The following is a 22,655-nucleotide window of genomic DNA, read 5'->3' on the forward strand; positions in this document are numbered from 1 at the left end:
CTCCCTCTTAGGAGATGGCCTGGAGACAGACCCAGACCCCAGCCCACAGCACAGACCTGGCTCAGGAGGTGCCCACTGCAGGTTTATTAAAAGACCACAGAGGAGACAGTGGAGCTTCTCCCCAATGTGAAATGCAGCCCTTCTGGGAAGAAAGAATATTCCTTGTCCACAAGGGATTGATGAATGAGAAACCACGTGTAAGGCACGCGGCTGGTGGTGACTTCTGTAGCAGAAGACGTGGGCAGGCTTGTTGCTCCGTGGGATTCACCTACCAGTTTTCTCTGGGTTTCCAGGCAGAGTGCAGGGCCACGGGTTAGGGGTGGTCTCCCAACACATCCTCCAGGGCAGGATCTTGGGCCCCCGACTGCCTGGTCCTCGCTTTCTCCACTGACCCGTCATTGCCGCCGGGGCTCACACCAGGGGGATAGGGAAGGAGGCGCAGGCCGCAAGGCCGCACATGTTCTTCCCGCGCTCAATGAGGAAGTACCTGGGCAGAGGGAGGGGCTGAGGCCTGGCCAAGATCTGACTCCAGGGGCTAGGCCCTCCCATTTATTCACAAAAGAGTAGCGCTGGGTTTACTGGTCTCCAGGAAACCTGACTTGGCCACCGCATGAACTCTCTCCCATTATTCTGTCCCTGCTTCACTTCTCTCCAGAATCTCCTGAGGGCCCCCTTCTCAGCCTCGCCTAGTTGGCCTCATGTTGGGGAGCCCTCCTCAGATGAGGACATCAAGTCTGAGACTTGGAGAGACACAAAGTCACATTGAGATATGTCCCCAGGCCACCTGACTACAGCCCCTTCTAGAAGGAGGGGCTGTCCACCATCGGTAAACTTGTTCCTTTGGTTTCTCTCCCTCAGGGCCTCCCAGACATGGCTTGAGTCCCAGCTGGGCCCTGTGTTGTGGACTGTCTCCTAGCGGTGGTCACAGAACCCACTGAACCAAACGGCCTCCTGTGCCTGGATACACAGTCATTATAATCTGGGGTCTGGGATGGGAGAGGGGCTGCTGGAGGGTTCTTGAGGGGTGTGAAGGTTACATCCTCAAATTCCCCTCTTTCTGGCCTGGGCTAAGGCTGTTGAGCAGCCCCTTCTCGGAAGCCACATTGAGGCGGAGGAGACAGACACACTCCCTCCCACCGAGGGCCCCCCAGACCTGGGCAATCACGCCACCCTCTCAGTACATGGGACCTAGAAGCTGCTTACCCCTTCATTCCCCAGTGAGGGCCCCAAGAGTTCTTCACGATCCAGTAGGGTATCCCTTTCTCTTCTCCGTACCCAACAGCCAGCACTGCGTGGTTTACTTTATCTGGAGTCTTATGACAGGAAGTACTGGAAAAGGAAAATAAAAGCTTGAAAATATGGAAAGGGTGGGATTTCTCTGGTAGTCCAGTGGTTGAGATGCTGTGCTTCCAGTGCAAGGGGTGTGGGTTTGATCCCTGATCGGGAACCTAAGATCCCACATGCCACGTGGCCAAAAAAAAGATGAAAGGATAAAATATGATTCAGTCACACCCAGCAAGTGATTTAGAGCATTGTTTTCCAGAGTGGGGACTGGGAGGCACTGCAGGTGGTGAGTTAACGTTGGTTTAGTCACAAGGCAAGAGAAGTGTTCAAGCGGACGAGCTGCAGTGGCCATGGAATCATTCAACCAGTGTGTAACTGAGCTGTTGACACGTGTCAGGCCTGGTGAAGGCAAAGTGTGGGACACCAGCAGCATGCCCAACTGTGCTCCTGGATCTAGGAAGCTCCCTTTGGCAGGGAGCGGGCAGGCAAAGAGGCTGGTTCTATACAGTGACAACTGGGGGGCTGACAAGAGCCCAAGGGAAGCGGACCCAATCAAGTGGGAACAGAATGGGCAGGGTGTGGGGGCAAGGAAGGCTTCCCTGGGAAGGTGGGTGCTCAGTGGAGTAGAAAAGGACACCCTGCTCTGGTATTCTTGCCTGGGAAATTCCATGGGCAGAGGAGCAGGGTGGAACAGGGAGGACGTGGGTGTCTTTGATGGGATTTGAACTTGGAGAAAGGACAGATGATAGAGGCTCCCTGAGCCAAGCTAAGACATGGGACCATGGGGGTGTGTGTGTGTGTGTGTGTGTGTGTGTGTGTGTGTGTGTGTGCAGAAGTGGTGTGGCGAGAAGGGTGTTCAGAAGCTGACTGGCTCAGGGTGGAGGATGGACCATTAGTGGGGGCACAGGAACAAAGCAGTAAGGAGGCGATGGTGAGAGATGCAGGGGGAGAGAGGACAACACGTTTCTGAGCAGCGATCATGGGGCAGCATCTGATAAGGGGGAGGAGACAGGCAGGATCTGAGGTCCCTGCGGGCTGTCCAGCTTCATGTGGTAGGGAGGCCCTTGCCTCTCAGGGTCTAATGCTCAAGAGGCCCGCTGGCAGAAGGGGGCTTGGAGACTCAGCAAACAGTTGGCCATGGAGTTCAAGGCATATGTGAGAAGAGGGCAGAGGAGAAAGTCCTGGAACACGCTTGCATTTAGGACTGGCCAGACTGCAATCGAGGCCATTGAGGAGATGCCGGGCAGCAACCGGAAGTGGCTGCACTCACTCATTGTAAAATAGGCAAGAGGAATGGATGAGAGGAAGCCCACACTAGAGAACTCCTCGATGACCCTTCAGCACGGGATTCTGCATCTGGGAGCAGCTGGTTTCCCTTCCCTGTTTCATATCTTCACAGCTTTGACCATGGGTGTTTATCACCAGAGGCAGCTCTTTGGCTGAGCGACGGGGAGCTCTGGGCTCAAACAGGGGCCCCGGACCTGCTGTGTGACTCCTCTCCTCCCCAACTCGGGGACCGAGGATCCTGACTCTCAGGGCTGCAGGGCGATGTTATAGGCCAGCAAACGTGGCATGGGTGGAGAAACAGTCAGACCCGGAGTGAGTCCCGGGCCCGGCCATGGGGAGCCCACCTGCCCCTCCTCCCCTGAGGATGCTGGGGTCCTGCTCACCTGGAGTAGATGCCCTTTCTGTACATCATAAAGTCAGCAGTCACCTCGAAGGCGAAGCTCACGGGGTTGTGTAGGGCCACGGCCTCTACCATCGCCTCCTCGTCGTTCTGTGGACAGAGGGGCAGACAGGTGGACACACTGGCCCCTGCCACTTCCCCACCCCACGGGAGAAATGTGGTCCTTTGCTCCAAAGTAGGTAACAGGCACAGAGGAGGGAAGAGAAGGGTGTTTTAGACCAAAAAGCTGCCACCAAAGGGGAACTGCCCTTCCTTATAAGCAGAGCCTGCCCTGGACACTGGGAGCTGGTGTGGGTCCCCTGCCAGGTGATGCAGTGGTAGAAAACCTGCCTGCCAATGCAGGAGATGAAAGAAACATGGGTTTGATCTGAGTTGGGAAGATTCACTGGAGGAGGAATTGGCAACCCACACCAGTACTCTTGTACTTGGACAGAGGAGCCTGGTAGGCTATAGTCCATATGGTTGCAAAGAGTCAGACACGACAATGATTAAGCACAGCACAGCCCTCTTGTGAGAGAATGGCCAGGATCCTTTGTGTTTTCTATTTGCTTATGGCCCCTCCCCTGAAACCCTGCCTCCCTTATGACCTCCCTGGACCTTGCTGGGCCTCCCTGCTTCGCTCCAAGAGAATCCTGCACCCTTTGGGTTTGAGCACAGGGTGCAGTGGGGACTCATTCACTCTCTCACAACCACATGCCACAGCCCTCCCGTGAGCTCCCAGAGGTGCAGAGGTGAGTGGGACTCCCCTGTTCCCATCCCCAGGACCCCTGCACCCACAAATCTAGTCTAAGGAGCTTTCATTGCTGTTTTTGGTAGAACACTGGGGTTAGAAGTCTGTGAGCAGACAAGGCTCAGATGGCGGTAGAAACAAGAAGACCTGGCAAAGGACTGTGTGCCTGAGAAGGACTCAGCCCCGCCAGCTTGGGGTCGGGGTGGGGCAGTGGGAAGAAGTCCGGGGCTTCCTAGGGGCAGACAGCAGCAGTTGGAACCAGCTGTGCTTGTGCTCAGTCTCAGTCGCATCGGACTCTTTGCAACCCCATGGACTGTAACCCATGCTGGTGTGGGTAACCATTTCTTCCTCCAGGGGATCTTCCTGACCCAAGGATCGAAACCGAGTCTCCCGCACTGGCAGGCAAATTCTTTGCCACTGCACCACCTGGGAAGCCCCTAGAATTACCTGGGGGGCTTTAAAAAAAATCCCAATGCCCAAGCTGCACCCCAGTCAATAATGTTAGCATCTCTGGGGTGGGTCCAAGGCAGGATTTCTTAAAGCATCTGTGCTGGGAACCACTGGGTTACCATGAGCTGAGGAGGCCATTCCCCTGGCTAGAGACCTTGGGGAGTTGAAATAAGGAAGAGCTGAGGCCAGGGCTCTGCTGAAGGAGGGGCAGGCTGAAGAGGTCAGGGCACCAGCCTTCCTCAGTCCTCTCTCCCTGGAGAAGGGGCAGAGACCTGGCTGCAAAGGGCAAATGACTGCCTGGAAAGCAAGCTGCTTCCTTCCTTGTGCTCAGCAAAGGCCTTGTCAGGGCTGGTGAGACCAGGAAGGCCTGCCCACCAAGAGGTGGTGGGTGTCATGGGGCTGGCCATTCTCATGGCCAAGGAGGGCTGGAGCCCATGCTGGCCTGCTCCTCAGGGCCTGCATGTGTCACAGACAAGCTTCTCTTGGGCACCAGGCAAAAGGGATTGGATTGACCCCCAATCCACCTCTTAATGGGCTTCAAATGGGCCAGAGTGGGTCAGCCCCTGGTGAGTGTGTCTAAGAGAAACCAGCTGTTTTCTCAAGATAAATGTATCACAGTCAGAAACATCCCAATTAAAGGTTCTGGAATGCCATGATCTCTGTTTCAGTCCAGCTTACACTTCTAGTTCTGCAGCCCTGGTCAATTAACCACTCTGAACCTTTCTTCATCTATAAAATGAAGGCAATAATGACCCTTATCTCCTAAGGTTGTCTTGAGTCTAAAGGAGATAACACAAGTTAAGTGGTTAGTACACTCCTTATGGCAGAAAGCAAAGAGGAACTAAAGAGCATCTTGATGAAAGTGAAAGAGGAGACTGAAAAAGCTGGCTTAAAACTCAACATTCAAAAAATGAATATCATGGCATCTGGTCCTATCACTTCATGGCAAATAGATGGGGAAACAATGGAAACAGTGACAGGCTTTATTTTCTTGGACTCCAAAGTCACTGCAGATGGTGACTACAGCCATGAAATTAAAAGACACTTGCTCCTTGGAAAAAAAGCTATGGCCAATTTGGACAGCATATTCAAAACCAGAGACATAATTTGTCAACAAAGGTCCATCTAGTCAAAGCTATGGTTTTTCCAGTAGTCATGTAGGCATGTGAGAGTTGGACTATAAAGAAAGCTGATCGCTGAAGAATTGATGCTTTTGAACTGTGGTGTTGGAGAAGACTCTTGAGAGTCCCTTGGACTGCAAGGAGATCCAACCAGTCAATCCTAAAGGAAATCAACTCTGAATATCCATTGGAAGGACTGATGCTGAGGCTGAAACTCCAATACTTTGGCCACCTGATGCGAAGAATTGACTCATTGGCAAAGACCCTGATGCTTGGAAAGATTGAGGGCAGGAGGAGAAGGGAACAACAGAGGATGAGATGGCTGGATGGCATCACTGGTTCGAAGGACATGAGTTTAAGCAAGCTCCAGGAGTTGGTGATGGACAGGGAAGCCTGGCATGCTGTAGTCCGTGGGGTCACAGAGTCGGACACGACTAAGTGACTGAACTGAACTGAACACTCCATAAACTCTTGCTACTAGTGCCAAGTGCATGCACGTACTTCGATTAGATGGAAGCTACTGTTGGGACTTCCCTAGTGGCCCAGTGGTTAATCCACCTGCCAATGCAGGGGACATGGGTTCAATCCCTGGTTCAGGAAGATACCACATGTGATGGAGCAATTAAGCCCAATGCACCACAACTACTGAGTTTGTGTTCTGCAACTGCTGAAGCTCGTGCACCTAGAGCCTGTGCTGCGTAACAAGAGAAGCCACTGCAGTGAGAAGCCTGTGCACCACAACAAAGAGTAGCCCCCGGTCGCTGAAACTGGAGAAAGCCCGCGCACAGCAATGAAGACGCAGCGCAGCCAAACAAGTGAATTTGAAAAAAAAGTGAACCAAACTCATAGCCACAGATTCATATATATCATTTCACTGTTAAGTACATGTAATCTTTGAGAGACTGTAATTTAAAGTATTTAATATTGGGACTTCCTTGGTCATCCAGTAGTTAAAAATCTGCCTAATAACACAGGGGATACAAGTCCAATCCATGGTCCCACGTGCCATGGAGCAACGAAAACTAAGCCCGAGCACCACAACTGCTGAGCCCACATTGCAACGACTGAAGCCCATGCTCTGCAATAAGAGAAGCCGCTGCAATGAGAATCCCACACACTGCAACTGGAGAAAGCCAGTGCAGCAGTGAAGACCCAGTGCAGCCAAAAATTAAAGATAAGAAAGAATGAAGACTTGTGCAGACGGGCCAGGACCAGAGCATCTGACCGCCGACTCCTGCTCTATCCCTTCTGTCTTACACCCTGCGGCCATCACGGTGACTGACATTCACTGATAATCAAAAACTTTTCAATCAAAGGGATGTGCTGCCCAGAAAGGCTGCCATGCTATGCCCCTTGGCCATCCGACGCCAGTGGAGGCTGCCTCCTGATCAGAACGTGTTCCCCATCGCAAGGAAGGGTTGGTACTCACCAGTGTGATGTTGGCTACGTCCTTGACAAAAGCAATGGCCTTACTGGGCTGGTACTTGCAGTCACCATCCTGTTCAGGGGGCAAAGGTCATGGGATACAGGTTGGGGATGCTTACCCCGCCCTCGCCACCCTGTGCAATTTGATAACATTGACAAAGCAAAAGCTGCAGGTACCAGGACTTGGGTGAGGGGGATCACTTAGGAGAGAATCAGAGGCATCCTTGTCCCTGAGGATGTTACAGTCCAGTGGGAGGAGACCATGCTGGCTTTGGCAGAGGTGCGAGCACGAGGAAGGGGCCTGACCCAGTCCAAGGAGGCTTGCTAAGAAAAGGAACCCAGTAAGAGCCTGCACGGCAGGGGAGGGAGGCCCAGTGCCAGTCCAGGGAAGATGACCAACAAGAGGCAGGACACGTGCAGGGAAGAGCAAGCCCCTCTGAGACGGAGAGACAGGCAGGATGACAACGCAGGACCTGAAGTTTAGGTAGCAGCAAGCGGCTGGGCGGGAGCGGAAGGTTTCCAAGGAGAGAGTGAAGTAAAGACAAGACTGGGCAGACAGATTCAGGCAGAGGGACTTGGAAGGCAGGCTGGAGAGTCTGGAGTTTATCTTGCAGGCCCTGGGAAGCCTTTGAAGAGTTCTGAACTGAGTGTACCCAGAGCTTGGTCTGAGAGGCCTCTCTGGCAGCCCCTGGGGGAGAGTGGCCCCAGGACAGACCACCCTTGGGGATCCAGGATGAAGGGGGACCAAGGGCTGAGTGGGGGAAGGGACATAGGACAGACCAAGGAGCAGAAGCAAGAAGGTCTCTGGCGGGGGGAGGGTCTGGGCAGGGGGACTGCCCTGAGAAAGGGACACAGGTAGCCAAGAGGTTTTCGGGAAAGGTGGTGCCTCCCATTTCTAGGAGGGGCAACACCGGAGGAGAGTCCTGGGTTTGGGGGAAAGTCAAGGTGCCCGGCCATGCACAGGCGGGGCTGAGGTGAGAGGGGAGGCCCTAGGCCCAGGAGCACTGTCTACATGGATACGGAGTGTAGAAGCCCATAGATGGCATTCTCGTGCACCCTCGGCAGGAGGTGCGGGCCAGGCCATGAGCAGAGATGGTGCTGCCATGGACAGGGCGAAGAGGCCCCAGGACAGCTGAGCACCAGGGCTCAGATAAACAGAGGAGGCGAAGGAGTGAACATGAAGAGACAACACAGAATTCAGGAGGGAGTAGGAGTCCTCAAGAGGGTGCAGGGGAGGGGTGTGTCCTGAGGCTGGGAGAAGAACAGAAATGGGGGCCCTGCAGACTAAGAAGATGGAGCCCAGGCTAGGAGAACAAAGATGGGGGGAGCCCAGGGGGGCCCTGCAGACCAAGAAGATGGAGCCCAGGCGGGGAGAACAGAGATGTGGCACCCTGCAGACCAGGAAGACAGAGCCCAGGCTGGGAGAATAGAGATGGAGCGCCCTGCAGACCAAGAAGATGGAACCCAGGTTGGGAGAAAAGAGATAGGGGGCTCTGGGGGGCCCTGCAGACCAAGAAGACGGAGACCAGGCTGCCCGAGTTACCTGGCCCCTGTAGGGGTAGGTGTCTTCACCCATGATGCCCTTGTTGTACCGGATGTACTCGAAGGCCTGGCTGGGGAGACCCCTGCAAGAAGCGCACACAGCTGTGCCCACCTGGGACCGGCCCCGATAGAGGCAGGGCCTGCCGAGGCTGGGGCGTGCCAGACGTCTGCCCTGGCGGGGCTGGGGGCCGTGACTTCAGCCCTGAGTCTCAGGACGAGCCTGAGCGTGGTTCCCTGCAGGAGACTCCTGTGCTGGCTGCTGCTGAAGCAGGACTTGCCTGGGAGAGGGCTGGGCCGCTGGGAGGGGGCGGGAGGCAAGGCTGGGAGCCTGCTCTGGGGGAACACGAGAGGCCTGGCTTTATACCTGTGTGCACAGGAAAGGTCTTAGAGCACTGCATGTGAGGAGGAGATGAGGGCTGGAGACACTGGGAACCATGAGTCAATCCCTAATAACCCGTTTGAAGAATAGGCCATTAGGTAGGTAGACAGACTGGGAGTTTGGGGTTAGCAGATGCAAACTGGTATATCTAGAATGGATAAACAACAAGGTCCTACTGTATATTCAATATCCTGTGATAAACCATAATGGAAAAGAATATGGAAAAGAATGTATGTATGTGTATATAACTGTTGCTGTTCAGTCGCTAAGTCATATTTGACTCTCTGTGACCCCATGGACTGCAGCACGCTAGGCTTCCCTGTCCTTCACTATTTCTGGGAGTTTGTTCAAACTCATGTCCATCGAGTCAATGAAGCTATCCAACCATCTCATCCTCTGCTGCCCTCTTCTCCTCCTGCCTTCCGTTTTTTCCAGCATCAGTGTTTTTTCCAATGAATCAGCTCTTCGCATCAGGTGGCCAGAGTATTGGAGTTTCAGCTTTAGCATCAGTCCTTCCAATGAGTATTTCGGGTTGATTTCCTTTAGGATTGACTGCTTTGATCTCCTTGCTGTCCAAGGGACTCTCAAGAGGCTTCCCCAGCACCACAGTTCAAAGGCATCAATTCTTTGGTGCTAAGCCTTCTTTATGGTCCAACTCTCACATTGGTACATGACTACTGGAAAAACCATAGCTTTGGCTATACGGACCTTTGTCAGCAAAGTGATGTCTCTGCTTTTCAATATGTGTATAACTATGGGGTTGCAAAGAGTCGGACACGACTTACTGACTGAACAACAATGATATGTATAATTGAGTCACTTTGCTGTATGGCAGTAATTAACACAACACTGTAGTTAAACTAGACCTCAATAAATAAATAAAGGGGCCAAGAGAGCAGGCCTGGCAAAATACAGTGTTTCTGCCTGAACATGGCACCTCATCTATAGAAAAGCTCCTTCACACAGCCTGCAGAGCTGGGGCAGCCAGAGCTTTAGAGCAGGGGACCCCAGTCTCCCGGCCGCGGACCGGTACCTCCTGTCATCATCAACATTAGATTAGAATAAAAGCACAATAAATGTACTGTACTTGAATCATTCTGAAACCATCCCCACTCCATCTCCCTCCCCATACCCCCAGTCCATGGGAAAATCATCTTCCATGAAACCAGCCCCTGGTGCCAAAAAGGTTGGGGACTGCTGCCCTAGAGAATTCGCAGACAGCCGACCAGACACCCATGTGTGGATCTTGCTTCTGCAGGACAACGTGCTTCTCATTCTGTGAATTGTTTTGGCCACTCACACAGAGGCCCGGGTGGTGGATGAGGCCAAATGTGCTGAGGGGTGACAGCCAGTGACAACAGGGAAAGAGGACAGATTCTGGGAGCAGACAGGCCCGGGCCTGGCTTATAGCTCTGCCCACTCCAGCTGATGGACCTCGGGTATGTGGGGTGACCATCCTCCTCTTTAAGCGGGGCCAATTTTGCTTCCACCCAGGACAGAGTCTCGGCCCATCCTAGACCCAACAGAAGTAACCCCGGGAAATGAGAAGGGGCTCCAGGCCTCCCCACCCTGGTCTGGGACGTACCCTCGGCAGCCGTGGTTGTTGAAGTTCTGGGCGCAGTCCACCAGCTGCTGCTCAGCCTGGAGAAGGAACATGTACCCAGTGAGCTAGGTGTTCACTGGGAGAGCCCCCAGCTCAGGGCCCCCTGAGCCGACCACACCCGTGGCCCCGCCAGCTCTGGGTCAGGAGGATCAGGTTATACTCCCCCAGGGCGAGGTCCATCTCTGTGTCCAAGGGGCCAGCCCAGAGCCAGCGCCTTTTGGGGAAGAGCTCAGTGATGACCTGGCAGCCAAGCCGGCATGTGAGAGGGTGAGGAGGGGCCTGAAGGGTGCACATAGGTGGGCCCCCATGGTGGCATGTGGGAGGGAGGGGACAGGCCTTCTCTACTCCCCAGCCCTGGTGGCCCTCGCCAGTCTAGCCCCCTCTTCCCCTGCTTCCCTATGCAGGACGCTGTGGTCCGACAGTCACCCCTTGCTCTGGGGGCTCCGGAGGTGAATACACAGGTCCTAGCTCTCCCCTGCAGGAAGACGACCAGCCTGGGAGGGGGTGCAGCTCCTACAGGGCTGCCTCCCAGGCAGGCTCTGCTCTCTGAAGGCCCTGGGTTCCCAGACCGAGGAACACCCAGACCCACTCAGGAATGAGCCTCAGTGCTTCCAAACCGTCAGGGGAGGTTTGCATGCCAAATATCCATGAGACTGGGACACAAAGTCCAGCTGACATGGCCACTCTCATCTAATGCCCTGAAGAAGCCTGAAGGCCTGGCCTGCCCCACCAAGTCAGGGCTCAGAGCCAAGCTGTGACCCCTGCAGGAGGAGACCCTGATCCCACACTCCCCACATCCCACCCCGCCCCACGGCTGGTCACTCACCAGGAAGGGCAACTTCCCCGTTGCTATGGCGACAGCTGACTCCAGGGCCCCGGTGGTGGAGAAGGTCCAGCAACTGCCGCAGCTGCCCTGGAGGCCAGAGTGGAGAAAGGGAGTCAGAACCTGGGCCCCTCAAGCTCCCAAGAACCTCAGTGGACCACGCCCCAACTCACATCTGTCCATGCTGATCCTCACAAGCCCCAAGTGGCTGGCATCCTTCTCCGCATGTTACAGATGAGAAAACTGAGGCTTGTAAAAGGGCAGCAGCAGCTGTGCACTCCCCCATCTGGCCCCTCGCTGACCAACCCCCACTGTCCTGCAAGGGCCAGAGTTCCTCCCGACTCCATTCTGTGCTGTTCTACATGTCATTCTACTTTTTTTCTTTCCTTGCTGCACCACGAGGCACAAGGGATCTTAATTCCCCAACCAGGCATCGACCCACGCCCTCTGCAGTGGAAGTTCAGAGTCTTAACCACTGGACTGCCTGGGAAGTCTCTCTGCTTCTGAATCTCCTGCTGGCTTCTCTTCTTTCCACTGCTCCCAACAGAAGGACTCACCAAAGTCCTGTTTCCAGAACCTTCTCTCTCACCTTTCCCCCTCCAATCTCACCCACAGTCCTTTTAAACTAACAACTTCCCAGACCCCACTTCAGCTCTGACCTCTGCCCAGACCCAGACCACCTGTCTCCCAGAGGACCCCACCAGTATACACCCCAGACACCATAGACCCTGTGTGTCCTGCCCAGCCATCCATCTCCCTGTCCTCTACCATGATCACGGCCACTGACCAGTCTCCTGACACCTCATTGGGGCCAGGTGTCGCCTACTTCAGATCACAGTCCTGCCCCCACCCACTATGTGAGCTGGGCAAGGGGTGTCTCCCCATCCCCCAGTTTCATCACTTGTAAAACGGGAACCACCATGCTTGCCCCACAGAACTGTCAGAAGTGCAGATAAGATCTTGCCAGTCATGCAGTTACCCCACGGGCTCAGTAACACCAGCTGCTGTCAGCATCTTTCTCTTATCCCCATCTTTGTCCCTTTTCTGCCCTTCACTGGCTCAACCGTCCATAGACTACTTCTGAAACATCTCCTAAGATCCTTTCCTCACTGTTCTTGTCCACTCCTCCTTGCTTGTCTCCTGGAAAGAGCCTTCACCCTCCCCCCATCCCCAGTCTCTTCCTCTCAAATCCTTCCCTTGGCAGCGGGAGGGGAGGGCCTGATCTCTGGTCAAGGAGGTGGGCTTGGCCACTGAGGAAAGAGACAGAGCAGGCCTTGAGCGGAGACCCACTTGCTTTGCACCTTCAGCCTCCCTTGAGGCTACTGAGCTAATGTCAGATCCTGTCTTCACACCTGTAACCATATTGTGGCTATAGTGAGAGCCCATACACACCCACAGGGGTGACCACCTTGTTCCGGCCCCTCTGCTCAGGGGTCTCTCTCCTGCCTGATAGCTAGCTAGCGAGAGGACCCAGAACATCCTTGGCAGACCTCTGCTTCTTCCTTGCCCAGAGGGTGAGGGGGTTCAGGCTTCCACATTGAATACCTGTTGGGCTTTGAACTGTCCCGGGATTCTCAGATGGTTAAAAGCCACCCTGGGGTCTTGGGGGAGGGGACTGACTTCATCCTACCCCTCTGCTGAAGTGGAGGCTCGTTTTGGCTTCTGGGTTCTCGTTGAACCGTCTAGCTCACTAGGCAGGCTCTGGGAATTCAGTGAGCCTGGGGGCATCATGGCTGCGTCACGTGGATTTCAGGAAAAGGAGAAAATGTTTCTCATGGCGAGTTTCAGTGGAAAGCCAAGTGCTACCAGGAAGGCAACCTTCACCCTGTGTTTCCTGGGAGCAAGAGGTGGGAATGCTTCTGAAGATGGCCACTGCACCGTCGCTTCCGGGGACAGCAGGGCCCAGACTCTCCAGGACCCAGCAGTGTGCGGGACCCTCAGCCCTCAGTGCAGGAACGTGCCACCACTTGCCTTGCCTGGCACGCTGTGTCGTGCAGGAGGCGCTCTTCAGAGCACGTCTGCAATGCGGGGTTCCATGCTGTTCGTTGACCACCTGCAGCTCCCTTGAGGGAGGCAGAGGGCGAGGGAGGGGCTGGACCTGGTGCCTTGTGGAGTGGATGGAGGACAGGAAGAAAAGATGTGTAGGAATGGGGTCCCGTATCCAGTTACAGAAGGGCACAGATGTTTAGGGTGACTAGAAGAGACCCAGGGCCAGCGGGGAGCTTTAGACAGGGCAGTGGAGCAGGAGGGAAGGGGTACACTTCAGCCCAAAGAGGAACTACATCCATAAAAACAATGACCTCCTGGCCTTTTGGAGGAAGGTAGCTAGAGAGATAATGAAAAAATAATGGAGTTGGGGATATTACTCTTTGTGTTTTGGGATTCTCTTGAGTTTTTCTTCCTGGCATACTGTCTGAAAATGTGGCTGTTTAGGAGGAAAAACTGGGGACCATCATGCATACCTGATTTTTCACTGGTGTGACAAAATTTCCTTTTTTTCGCCAGTCCATGAAGGGTGGGTAGGGACCAGTACCTCGAAGGTAGTTACTTTTGGTGGCTGAGCAATTCTGAAATGACAAATTACAATTTTATTGTACAATTAAATTTTCAGGGGGGGAAAACCCATTTCTGATGGAAAAGTATGTAATTAAAATAGTCACCACAAGAGAATGAGAAAGATTATGGTTGTCAGAACCATCTTATCGCACCCTATTAGTTCAAAATGCTAAATGACAGGTCCTTTGGGGGACTCAAGTTGGGGCAGTTAGGACAGGGAGGGCAGATTTAGCAAATAAGAATACAGTTCACCCAGTTAAAGTTGAATTTTAGATCAATGATGAAAAAGTTGTAGTGTACATCCCATGCAATACTTTGGATATTACTTATGCTAAAATATTATTAGTTGGGACTTCTCTGGTGGTCCAGCGGTCAAGAATCTGCCTGCCAATGCAGGGGACCCGGGTTTGATCCCTCTTCCAGGAAGATCCCACATGCTCCGGAGCAACTAAGCCCAAGCGCCACAACTACTGAAGCCCACGCACCTTAGAGTCTGCAACAAGAGAAGCTACTGCAAGAAGGCTGTGAACCACAACCAGAGAGTAGCACCCACTCACTGCAACTTAAGAAAGTCCTCTCAGCAAACGAAGACCCAGCGCAGCGGGAAAAAAAAAGCCAAGCAGAAAAGACTCAGATTTGGTCCCAGTGAGTAATACCCACCTGAGGCTCTGACCAAAGATACTTGCGTTTTAATTCATCAAAGCTCATGTCTGAAAATTGATTCAGTCCCACTGAAAAAAGAGAAGGCAGAACAGTAAACAATCAAACAAAAAACAAAACAGAGGTGTTCAGTAGATCACTAATAAAGAAACAAAAAAATAATGAAATCTCACGGTCCCTCGTGTCCTATTTACAGGCCCTCAACTTGGCTTCTTTAAATTTTTAAACGGAATGGACGCAGTTGAACTGTTTTAAAACAAATTTTTAAATTTATTTTTTTATTGAGGTATAGTTGATTTTACAGTTGACCCTTGAACAACATGGTTTGAACTAGGCAGATCCACTTATACATGGATTTTTTTCCAATAGTAAATACTACAGGGCAACATGATCCTGGGTTGGTGTAATCATGGGATGCAGAACCGTGGATACAGAGAAAGTGCACATATGGAGGAAATGCATATATGGAGGGCAGACAATCAGTTATACTCAGACTCTCAACTGTGTAGACAGTCGGTGCCTCTAACCCCACACTGTTCAAGGGTCAACTGTAATTTACTACACCAAGGTCAGCCTGACTGTGCTTCGGAATTCCCTGGGGCAGTACCAGTGTCTGGGCTGCACCCCAGAGATGCGGACGTAGTGGGCCTGGGGTGGGGCCTGGGCACCCATTTTTTAGATGCCCCGTTAGTAGGTCTGGTGGACGTCCGGGTACTGAACCACCACACCTGCACCAAGTGCCTGCCACCTGTTACCTCCTTCCGTCTTCATAGCCTGGCGGGGGGAGCCTTACGATCTCCACTTAACAGTCCAGTGAAACTTCAGAGCTATCAATGCCCCCCAGGGTTGACACAGCCAATACTGGGCAGAAATGAGGTTCAAACTGAGGTTTCCTTCCACTTCACGCTTCTGCCCATGTTACTCACTCAGTTGACAGTGCCATCACTTCTGAGTCCTCAGTGTATGTAGCGTGTTTCTAGTGAAACGAACCCAGACTGAAGGCAGATGTCCTAAGGAGCTGCTCGTGAGTCCAGAAGCACTGCTCCCCTCGGCAGCCCAGGGGCTCAGCATCTGGGCTGGACCCTCAGAAAGCAGAAACACCACAACCCTTTGGAGGGACACCCTAAAGTTACAACCCCTTGAATCTCAGAGAACAATAGCAGAGCTGGAATGTGAGGTCGGCCCCAGCTTCAGAGCCTGGGTGGCTGCTCTCCTCCTGCCCCACTCCCCAGCCCAGTGGACCCTGTAATCATTCATTTCTTTCCAGATCTGAGCTGCTCTCTCCTCCCAGGGATGAGCGGCCTGGAGGCAAGGTGTCCCCACGTACTTTTAAATGTGTGGTTCCTGGCGTTGTGGGCGTTGATCTCCCTCAAGTTGCTGGCAAACACCTGCAGCCTGTGGTGGTACTCCTCTGAGCTGTATTTCTTTTGATGCTGAAACACATTAGCAAGCAATACGTCATGGAAACAGGACGCTGCTTACCAGAGGGTAACGGTCTTGTCTTCTAAGAGGAGAAATGGAGGTTTTCTTCCTGCCATAATTCTCAGGCCAAAACTGTATTAGAGGTGGGACACTGCCCTGGGTTTATATAGGAACCCCTCTGCCTCCAGGGGCCTGTGGCCAGAATGAAGCCTATGCAGCTGCCGTAGAGTCAGTTAAGAGATCGAGAAGGCCAGGTGAATGACCTGTCACATTTAGATCAGCCCTGGAGGCCACAACTGGCACTAGGTCAAGTTCATGGCAGAAATCACCATTTTTCAAAAATATGCACACCAGTGTTTTTCGATTGATTTTGCAGCCAGCTACACAATGTGATTTGAATACAAAAAATGTAAATAAATCTGAAGATTTCCAAGGCTGCTAGCCAACTTCACTACTGGGGACCAGACCACTGTTTGGAAGGAACTCACTTAACGAAATCTTTTTGCAGCGTTTGACTCATCCCCATGTGGAAAAGACCCAGGGGATGGGGCCTGGAAATTCCTCCTTCATCGTCTCAAATCTAGGACGGTCTGTTCTGATAACAGGAAACAGTGAAATGAGAAACTTCAGAAAGAAGAAGTTGGACACTGACCTGCACCATCCATGATTGAAAGTGAAACTTCTCTGCAAAAAGGAGAAAAAAAAAATTAGGTCTGGGTGCCTTGTGATCATGTCTATAGCCAAGTGGGGCACAAGAGAACTGATTTGTATTTTAATAAACTGGGTTAAACTTAAAGCACCAAAAATGGTGGTATATAATGCAGAATTTGAAAAGGAACTAAATTCTTACTGCTTTTGTGCTCCAAATTAATTCTAAAAAGTACATGCCATTAACCTATAGTATTAAAAATCAGGATAATGGTAATACTTAGGAGTCAAAGGGGGCTTGTGGGGTTCTGGTAATGTTCTGTGGCTTCATCTGGGTGCCAAGTTTCACGAGTGTGTTTAGATGATGAGAATTCACTGAAATGCATATTTAATGATTTGTGTTCTCTTCTGTGTCATATTTTAAGAAGTTAATTTAAAAACCTATATGCCAGGACTTCCCTATTGATCCAGTGGTTAACACTGTAGTTCCAATGCAGGGGGTTTGATCCCTGATTGGGGAACTAATCCCACATGCTGCATGGCGAGGCCAAAAATAAATACATAAAATAAAAAAAAGTTTTGAATTTAACAGAGAGCTTGTTATTCATGATAACACAAATAAATACTTTAAAAACCCTTATATACCCTGTGTCAGTAATTTTTAAAAAGGGACAGATGGTAAATATCCTAGACTTTGCAATCTCTACAGTCTGTTACAACTACTCAACTCTACCCTCGTGTGTGAAAATGAAGGGGTATGACTGTTTCAGTAAAACTTTATTTACAAAAACGGGCTGCCTAGTTGTTTGTAGACTCTTACTATATCCACCCTTGTACATTTTTAAATGTAAAATTGCATTTCAAATTTAAATAGCTGCAAAGGATGTACACCAGTTTATTGCAATTAATGACGTTTAAAAATACGACTGTTCCATCGTATTCAAAGAATGCCAGCCAAAGAATTCCATATAACATCAGGATGTGATATTCACCATCAATAACATGAACAAGCCCTTCTATAAGAGCTGAATAGTTCATACAGTTTCTTTTTCTCCTTGAACGCCCATCTCCATCCACATCTCACACAATTTTATCCTAAGGGAGCATGTGTTTAATTTATTTTGGGGGGCTACATTGCAGGGCATGTAGGACCTAGTTCCTTGACCAGGGATCAAACCCATGCCCCCTGCATTGGAAGTGCAGAGTCTTAACCACTAGACCACAATGGAAGTCCCAGGGAGTATCTGTTTATACTTCATTGCTCTAGTATCCTTTTATGCAATGACAAGCACGGAAAGTATATATTTAAATTACTGTTACTCCTGGTGACCCATATACCTCTGGATATTATAAAAGTTCATTCTGGATTAAGTCATCATCATTATTAAGACTCCAACTGATTAAAAACATGTCAAATATATTATACCTAATGAAAAGTAATTGTTAAACATAAAAAGTAAACTTGCATTGGAGAGGCATCTCTTAATGAGGTAAATTAAACTTAATTAATGCCCTCCTCATGGATTTATATATTCATGAGTGATTATTACCTGTTTTTCTGAATGGGTTAGCATTAATTCTGATCTTTGTCTCAGCCCCTTGAAAGGGCTGAGAAATTCTGCTCAGATAAGCAGGATTGCTTATTGCTTCTGGGAACAGAAGGCAAGTTTTAGAGCAAAGTCACGCAATTCCTCATACTCCTTTCTACACCCCCACATCACATGGCACTCTATTACTAAACATTATATCTAGGACCCCAGCAGCTGACACTTGGAAGTAAAGGGTGTGGAAATGGATTTACTGTCTGTACTGTATCACTTGGTACTTTTCCGTGTTCCTCCACTGGTCTTCCCAGGTGGTGCAGTGGTAAAGAATCTGTCTGCCAATGCAGGAGACACAGGCTTGATCCCTGGGTCAGAAAGATCCCTTGGAGGAGGAAATGGCAGCCCATCCGGTATTCTTGCCTGGAGAATCCCATGGACAGAGGAGCCAGGTGGGCTGTCATCCATGGGGTCACGAAGAATTGGACACAACTGAGCACACACATGTGTGCCACCAATCCACACCCTAAAGCTGGAAGATCACAGTTCTGTGGAATTTAGCTCTCTCCTTGTGGGTCATAGATCTGTTCCAGAAACCAAGTGACAGCCATTTTTCCTGAGAAAGAAATGCACATTTCTCCAGGATATGCCCTGTGTGGGGTTTAGAGGACTGCAAATCTTGGTTAGCCATTATAGCTGATGGCTTCAGAAGAGAAAAAGTGAAGTGAAAGTTGCTCAGTTGTGTCTGACTCTTTGCGACCTCATGCAGAGCACCCTGCCAGGCTCCTGTGTCCATGGATTTCCCAGGCAAGAATACTGGAGTAGGTTGCCATTCCCTTCTCCAGGGGATCTTCCCAACCCAGGGATCAAATCCAGGTCTCTTGTATTGGCAAGCAGACACTTTACCATCTGAGCCACCAGGGAAGCCTGATGGCTTTAGAAGACCAGGGCTTGAGGCAGATGGAGTTTAGGACAACTGACCAATGTTTGCCTGCAGAGGTTTCAAAAGCTACAAGCAGGCGTGAAAATCCAGCACTACTTCTCCTTCGTTCGAGGTCAGAGGGAGAAAAAGCCAGAGGTGATCTTGGGGTGGGGCCAGAAGGATATCTGGTGACCCTTGCACACTACTCTTAGACCCACTGCAGTCCATTGTGACTTTTGGAAGAAAGCATACATCCTTTCTTTGTGTGCTGCTTCGGGGAGCACATGGTACTATCTAGAACAGGGGTTAGCAAACTCCGACCTGCCACTTGTTTTTGTATGGCCCACGAGCTAAGAATGTTCACGTTTAAAAATGTTTTTTTGAAAACCACATTGTGTAGCACTTTAAAATCATCTGAATTCAAACTTCAATGTGTCTAAATAAAAGTTTCTGGGAGCACAACTGGTTCATTCATTTACATACCGCCTTTGGCTACTTTCAGCACAGAATTAAGTAGCTGATACAGAGACTGTGTGGTCCACAAAAAGCCTTAAATATTTACTATCTGGCTATTCACAGGAGAAGCATGCCAAACCCTACTCTGGAAGAACGGCTTCCAGCATCAGCCCTCCTCCTCCACGCAGGCCACACGGCCCTGGCTTGCGGGCAGCTGGGTTTCTTTAGGCTGGGACTGAGCTGAGCTGGGCGTCCTCCTAGGTCTGCAAGACTGGGGGGCTTCCTTGTATCTTTGGGTCAGGAGGAATGAGGCAAGATTCTAGTGGAAAAGATTCAGCCTCAGGGATCTTTGTCCTATCCCCAGGCTGCTCTTTGGAGAAGGCAATGGCATCTCACTCCAGTACTCTTGCCTGGAAAATCCCATGGACGGAGGAGCCTGGTGGGCTGCAGTCCATAGAGTCGCTGAGGGTCGCTGAGGGTCGGACATGACTGAGCGACTTCACTTTCACTTTTCACTTTCTCACGTTGGAGAAGGAAATGGCAACCCACTCCAGTGTTCTTGCCTGGAGAATTCCAGGGACGGGGGAGCCTGGTGGGCTGCCGTCTCTGGGGTCGCAAAGAGTCGGACACGACTGAAGCGACTTAGCAGCAGCAGCAGGCTGCACTTTGGCTACAATTCTTTGTCCTCAGGGTGAGGAGGCAGGTGGTCTTGAGGTCAGAGCCTGTGGGCGGTGGGTTGAGGCTGAGGGTGGTGGGCAAGGGGCAAGGCAGGAGGGCCTTCGGGAGAGCCTTTAGCTTGGGAAGGTGGTTGGATTTGCAGCAACAGAACTAGGGTAAGAGCAGCCAGAAGCTGGACCACTCAGCTTCCTGAGTGGAAGCCCTGGGGCCGTACAGGGGAGCCCTGGGGCTTGACCTTACACCCTGGGTCCTTGGAACAAACAGCCTCAGTTTTCAGGGGGTAAATCTGCTATGGCTCCTTGAAAGGTCAGGTCCAACCCATTCACAGGCTCTCAAGGCACCCCTGGGGACGTCCCCTGTGCCCAGTCTCTGGGAGCTGCCAGAAAAGGCTGGGAAGTCCCTGCTAGCCTCTGGCTGGGGCGTTTCCTGTCAGCGCCCCTGAGCAAGGGGGACCCCCGGGCACCTATCCATCCGCTCCTCGGGTCCCGCAAGACGCTCACCCTCCAAACCTCCCCCTTCTCTAGCCCACACTCCCCACGCATCACACAGGCCACCCTTCCAGAACTCCGGTCCCGACCCGCAGAGCCCCAGGGCCTCGGGCCTGCGACGTGCGCTGCCCGGCTCCTCCCAAGCGCGGAGTCCGGACCCGCCCAAGTTCTCCAGAGTCTCCGGCCTGCCGGCTCCTCTCCGGGGGCGCCCCGTCCCCGTCCCCGGAGTCCCCGTACCTAAAGAGTTCACGGCCAGCTCGGCGGCGCCGCAAGCCGGGGCGCCCAGGAGCCAGGCTCCCGCGCAGAGCAGCGGCAGGACGGCCCACATCGCGGCGGCTGTGACTGCTCGGCCGGCGCACTGGCTTGGAGGGCTGCGGGGCAGGAGGCCAAAATGCGCTCGGGACAGTGGGAGGGGCGGGCCGGGCGGCGGGCGGGGCGGGAGGAGAGGGAGGGAGGGCGATGGGCGGAGGGGAGGAAGCGGGGGAAGAGGAGGGGGAAGAGGTGGAGGGTGCAAAACAGCCCGGGAAGCCCTTGCTCCTGAGAGATGGTGGCCTTCGACTTCCCTCGGTCTCAGTCGCCTCCTTCTTACCCTCTTCTCATCTTTCACCTCTCCTCCGGGGACATCACTCTTCTCCTCTAAGAGGAAAGGCAAGTTGGACCACTCGGTCTGCAGGGGTCCTGCCCATCTGCTTATCTGCCAGATCTGGCCGGATGGGCCAGGGTGGTGCCTGTCCTCAGCCCAGATTCCCCATATCCCGACCTCTCCTCACGCCAGGGCTCCCATCTCCCACCCTCATTATTCACCTTACCCTGATGGGCCCTTCAGACTTGGGATGAACTCAAACTAGAGCAGTTAGATCGCTGTTTTTATGACTATGTTCCATCCCTGCAAGCCCCTTCCCCAAGGAGTTTTAGTCTTTCTGTCGAGAAAGTCATATTAGCAGCTGTAGGGCCATTTTCTCTATTTGCAAATCTGAAAAAAAAGAATAGGATGTGTAAGAGTCCGGGTGTGAGATAAATAGAACAGGGAACATTTCCAACTAGGGCAGTGTGCTCAGGGATTGCTTCAAGGGAGAGGAGAGGGCAGTTAGACCTGCCTGCAACAACCTGTCAAGCACCCAGTGGGGCCGGGTTGTTCACTTATATCATCACTTTGCCAAGGGGCAGGTTGTTGCCCTTCCATTTTACAGATGGGGAAACTGAGGCTCCAAGTATTGATGCTAACGTTCCCAGTAAGTGTGCTTCCCAGTACCACGATTGCTCACTCTGCTCTTCTGGAGTCCTAGGCATTTGCTGTGTCAGAGCCTGTTGGCACTGGCCCATCAGACCTGAGCCCTCTCCCTTCCTCAGACAGGAGGAAACCTCCATCTCTGCCTGACTCTGCCTGTGCGGAGCCCCCGGGGGAGCAGATTCCTGGATTTGACCTGTATGGGTATAGCTTGTGAATTTGTACTTACAGGGCCTCACGGTGGTTGCTCAGTGCCGCTGGGTGGACATTGAATCTGCATGAAGATTAGCAGTGCCATAGGACACTGTCTTGGAGAAGGCAATGGCACCCCACTCCAGTACTCTTGCCTGGAAAATCCCATGGATGGAGGAGCCTGGTAGGCTGCAGTCCATGGGGTCGCTAAGAGTCTGGACACTACTGAGTGACTTCACTTTCACTTTTCACTTTCACGCATTGGAGAAGGAAATGGCAACCCACTCCAGTGTTCTTGCCTGGAGAATACCAGGGACTGGGGAGCCTGGTGGGCCGCTGTCTATGGGGTCGCACAGAGTTGGACATGACTGAAGCGACTTAGCAGCAGCAGCAGGACACTGTCTTTTCAGATAAAGAAGATCTTTATCAATTTATAAATCAGCCCTTGTCTGGATGCCCCTTGGGTACGCTTTGAGGCAAATGTCTGGGGAATGACCCTACGTGGTTGCTGCTACTTGCAAATTTAAGCCCCTGGCCTTAGGATAAATCTGGCCAGCCTCTGCAATGTTCTATCCTTCAGGTGTGCAGGAAATGCTCCTCTTTCTGCCCATCCAAGCCACCCAGCGAGTGGCAGGACTGAGAGCCTTAACATTAGACCTCAGACCCCAAACTTGTTCTCTGTGCTGGGTCCCCAGTGACCCTCCTTGGTGGATCATTCAGGAAGGCCCGAAACACGAACGGCACTGGCCTGATCAGTTTTAGAGTAATGTTTGGTTCTAGTCCTGTCACACATTCACTGTATGACATAAGCTGGTAGTTC

The 22,655-nt window shown here is 52.1% G+C and overlaps 1 protein-coding gene across 1 annotated transcript; it reads right to left on the reverse strand.

Moving 5' to 3' along the window:
• Positions 1-61: 61 nt before the first annotated feature.
• On the reverse strand, positions 62-20,808 carry CTSH (cathepsin H). Its single transcript, XM_055556591.1, has 12 exons — positions 20,653-20,808; positions 16,335-16,366; positions 15,588-15,693; positions 14,261-14,331; positions 13,507-13,611; positions 11,048-11,134; positions 10,204-10,259; positions 8,241-8,322; positions 6,702-6,770; positions 2,955-3,061; positions 1,204-1,329; positions 62-487 (listed from the first exon to the last, which is right to left on the reverse strand). The coding sequence occupies exons 1-12, from the start codon at positions 20,741-20,743 to the stop codon at positions 412-414; spliced, it is 1,008 nt and encodes a 335-aa protein (XP_055412566.1). The 5' UTR covers positions 20,744-20,808; the 3' UTR covers positions 62-411.
• Between the last annotated feature and the right edge of the window lie 1,847 nt (positions 20,809-22,655).

This window comes from Bubalus kerabau, chromosome 19 (assembly GCF_029407905.1).
Source record: "Bubalus kerabau isolate K-KA32 ecotype Philippines breed swamp buffalo chromosome 19, PCC_UOA_SB_1v2, whole genome shotgun sequence".
Classification (NCBI taxonomy): Eukaryota; Metazoa; Chordata; class Mammalia; order Artiodactyla; family Bovidae; genus Bubalus; species Bubalus kerabau.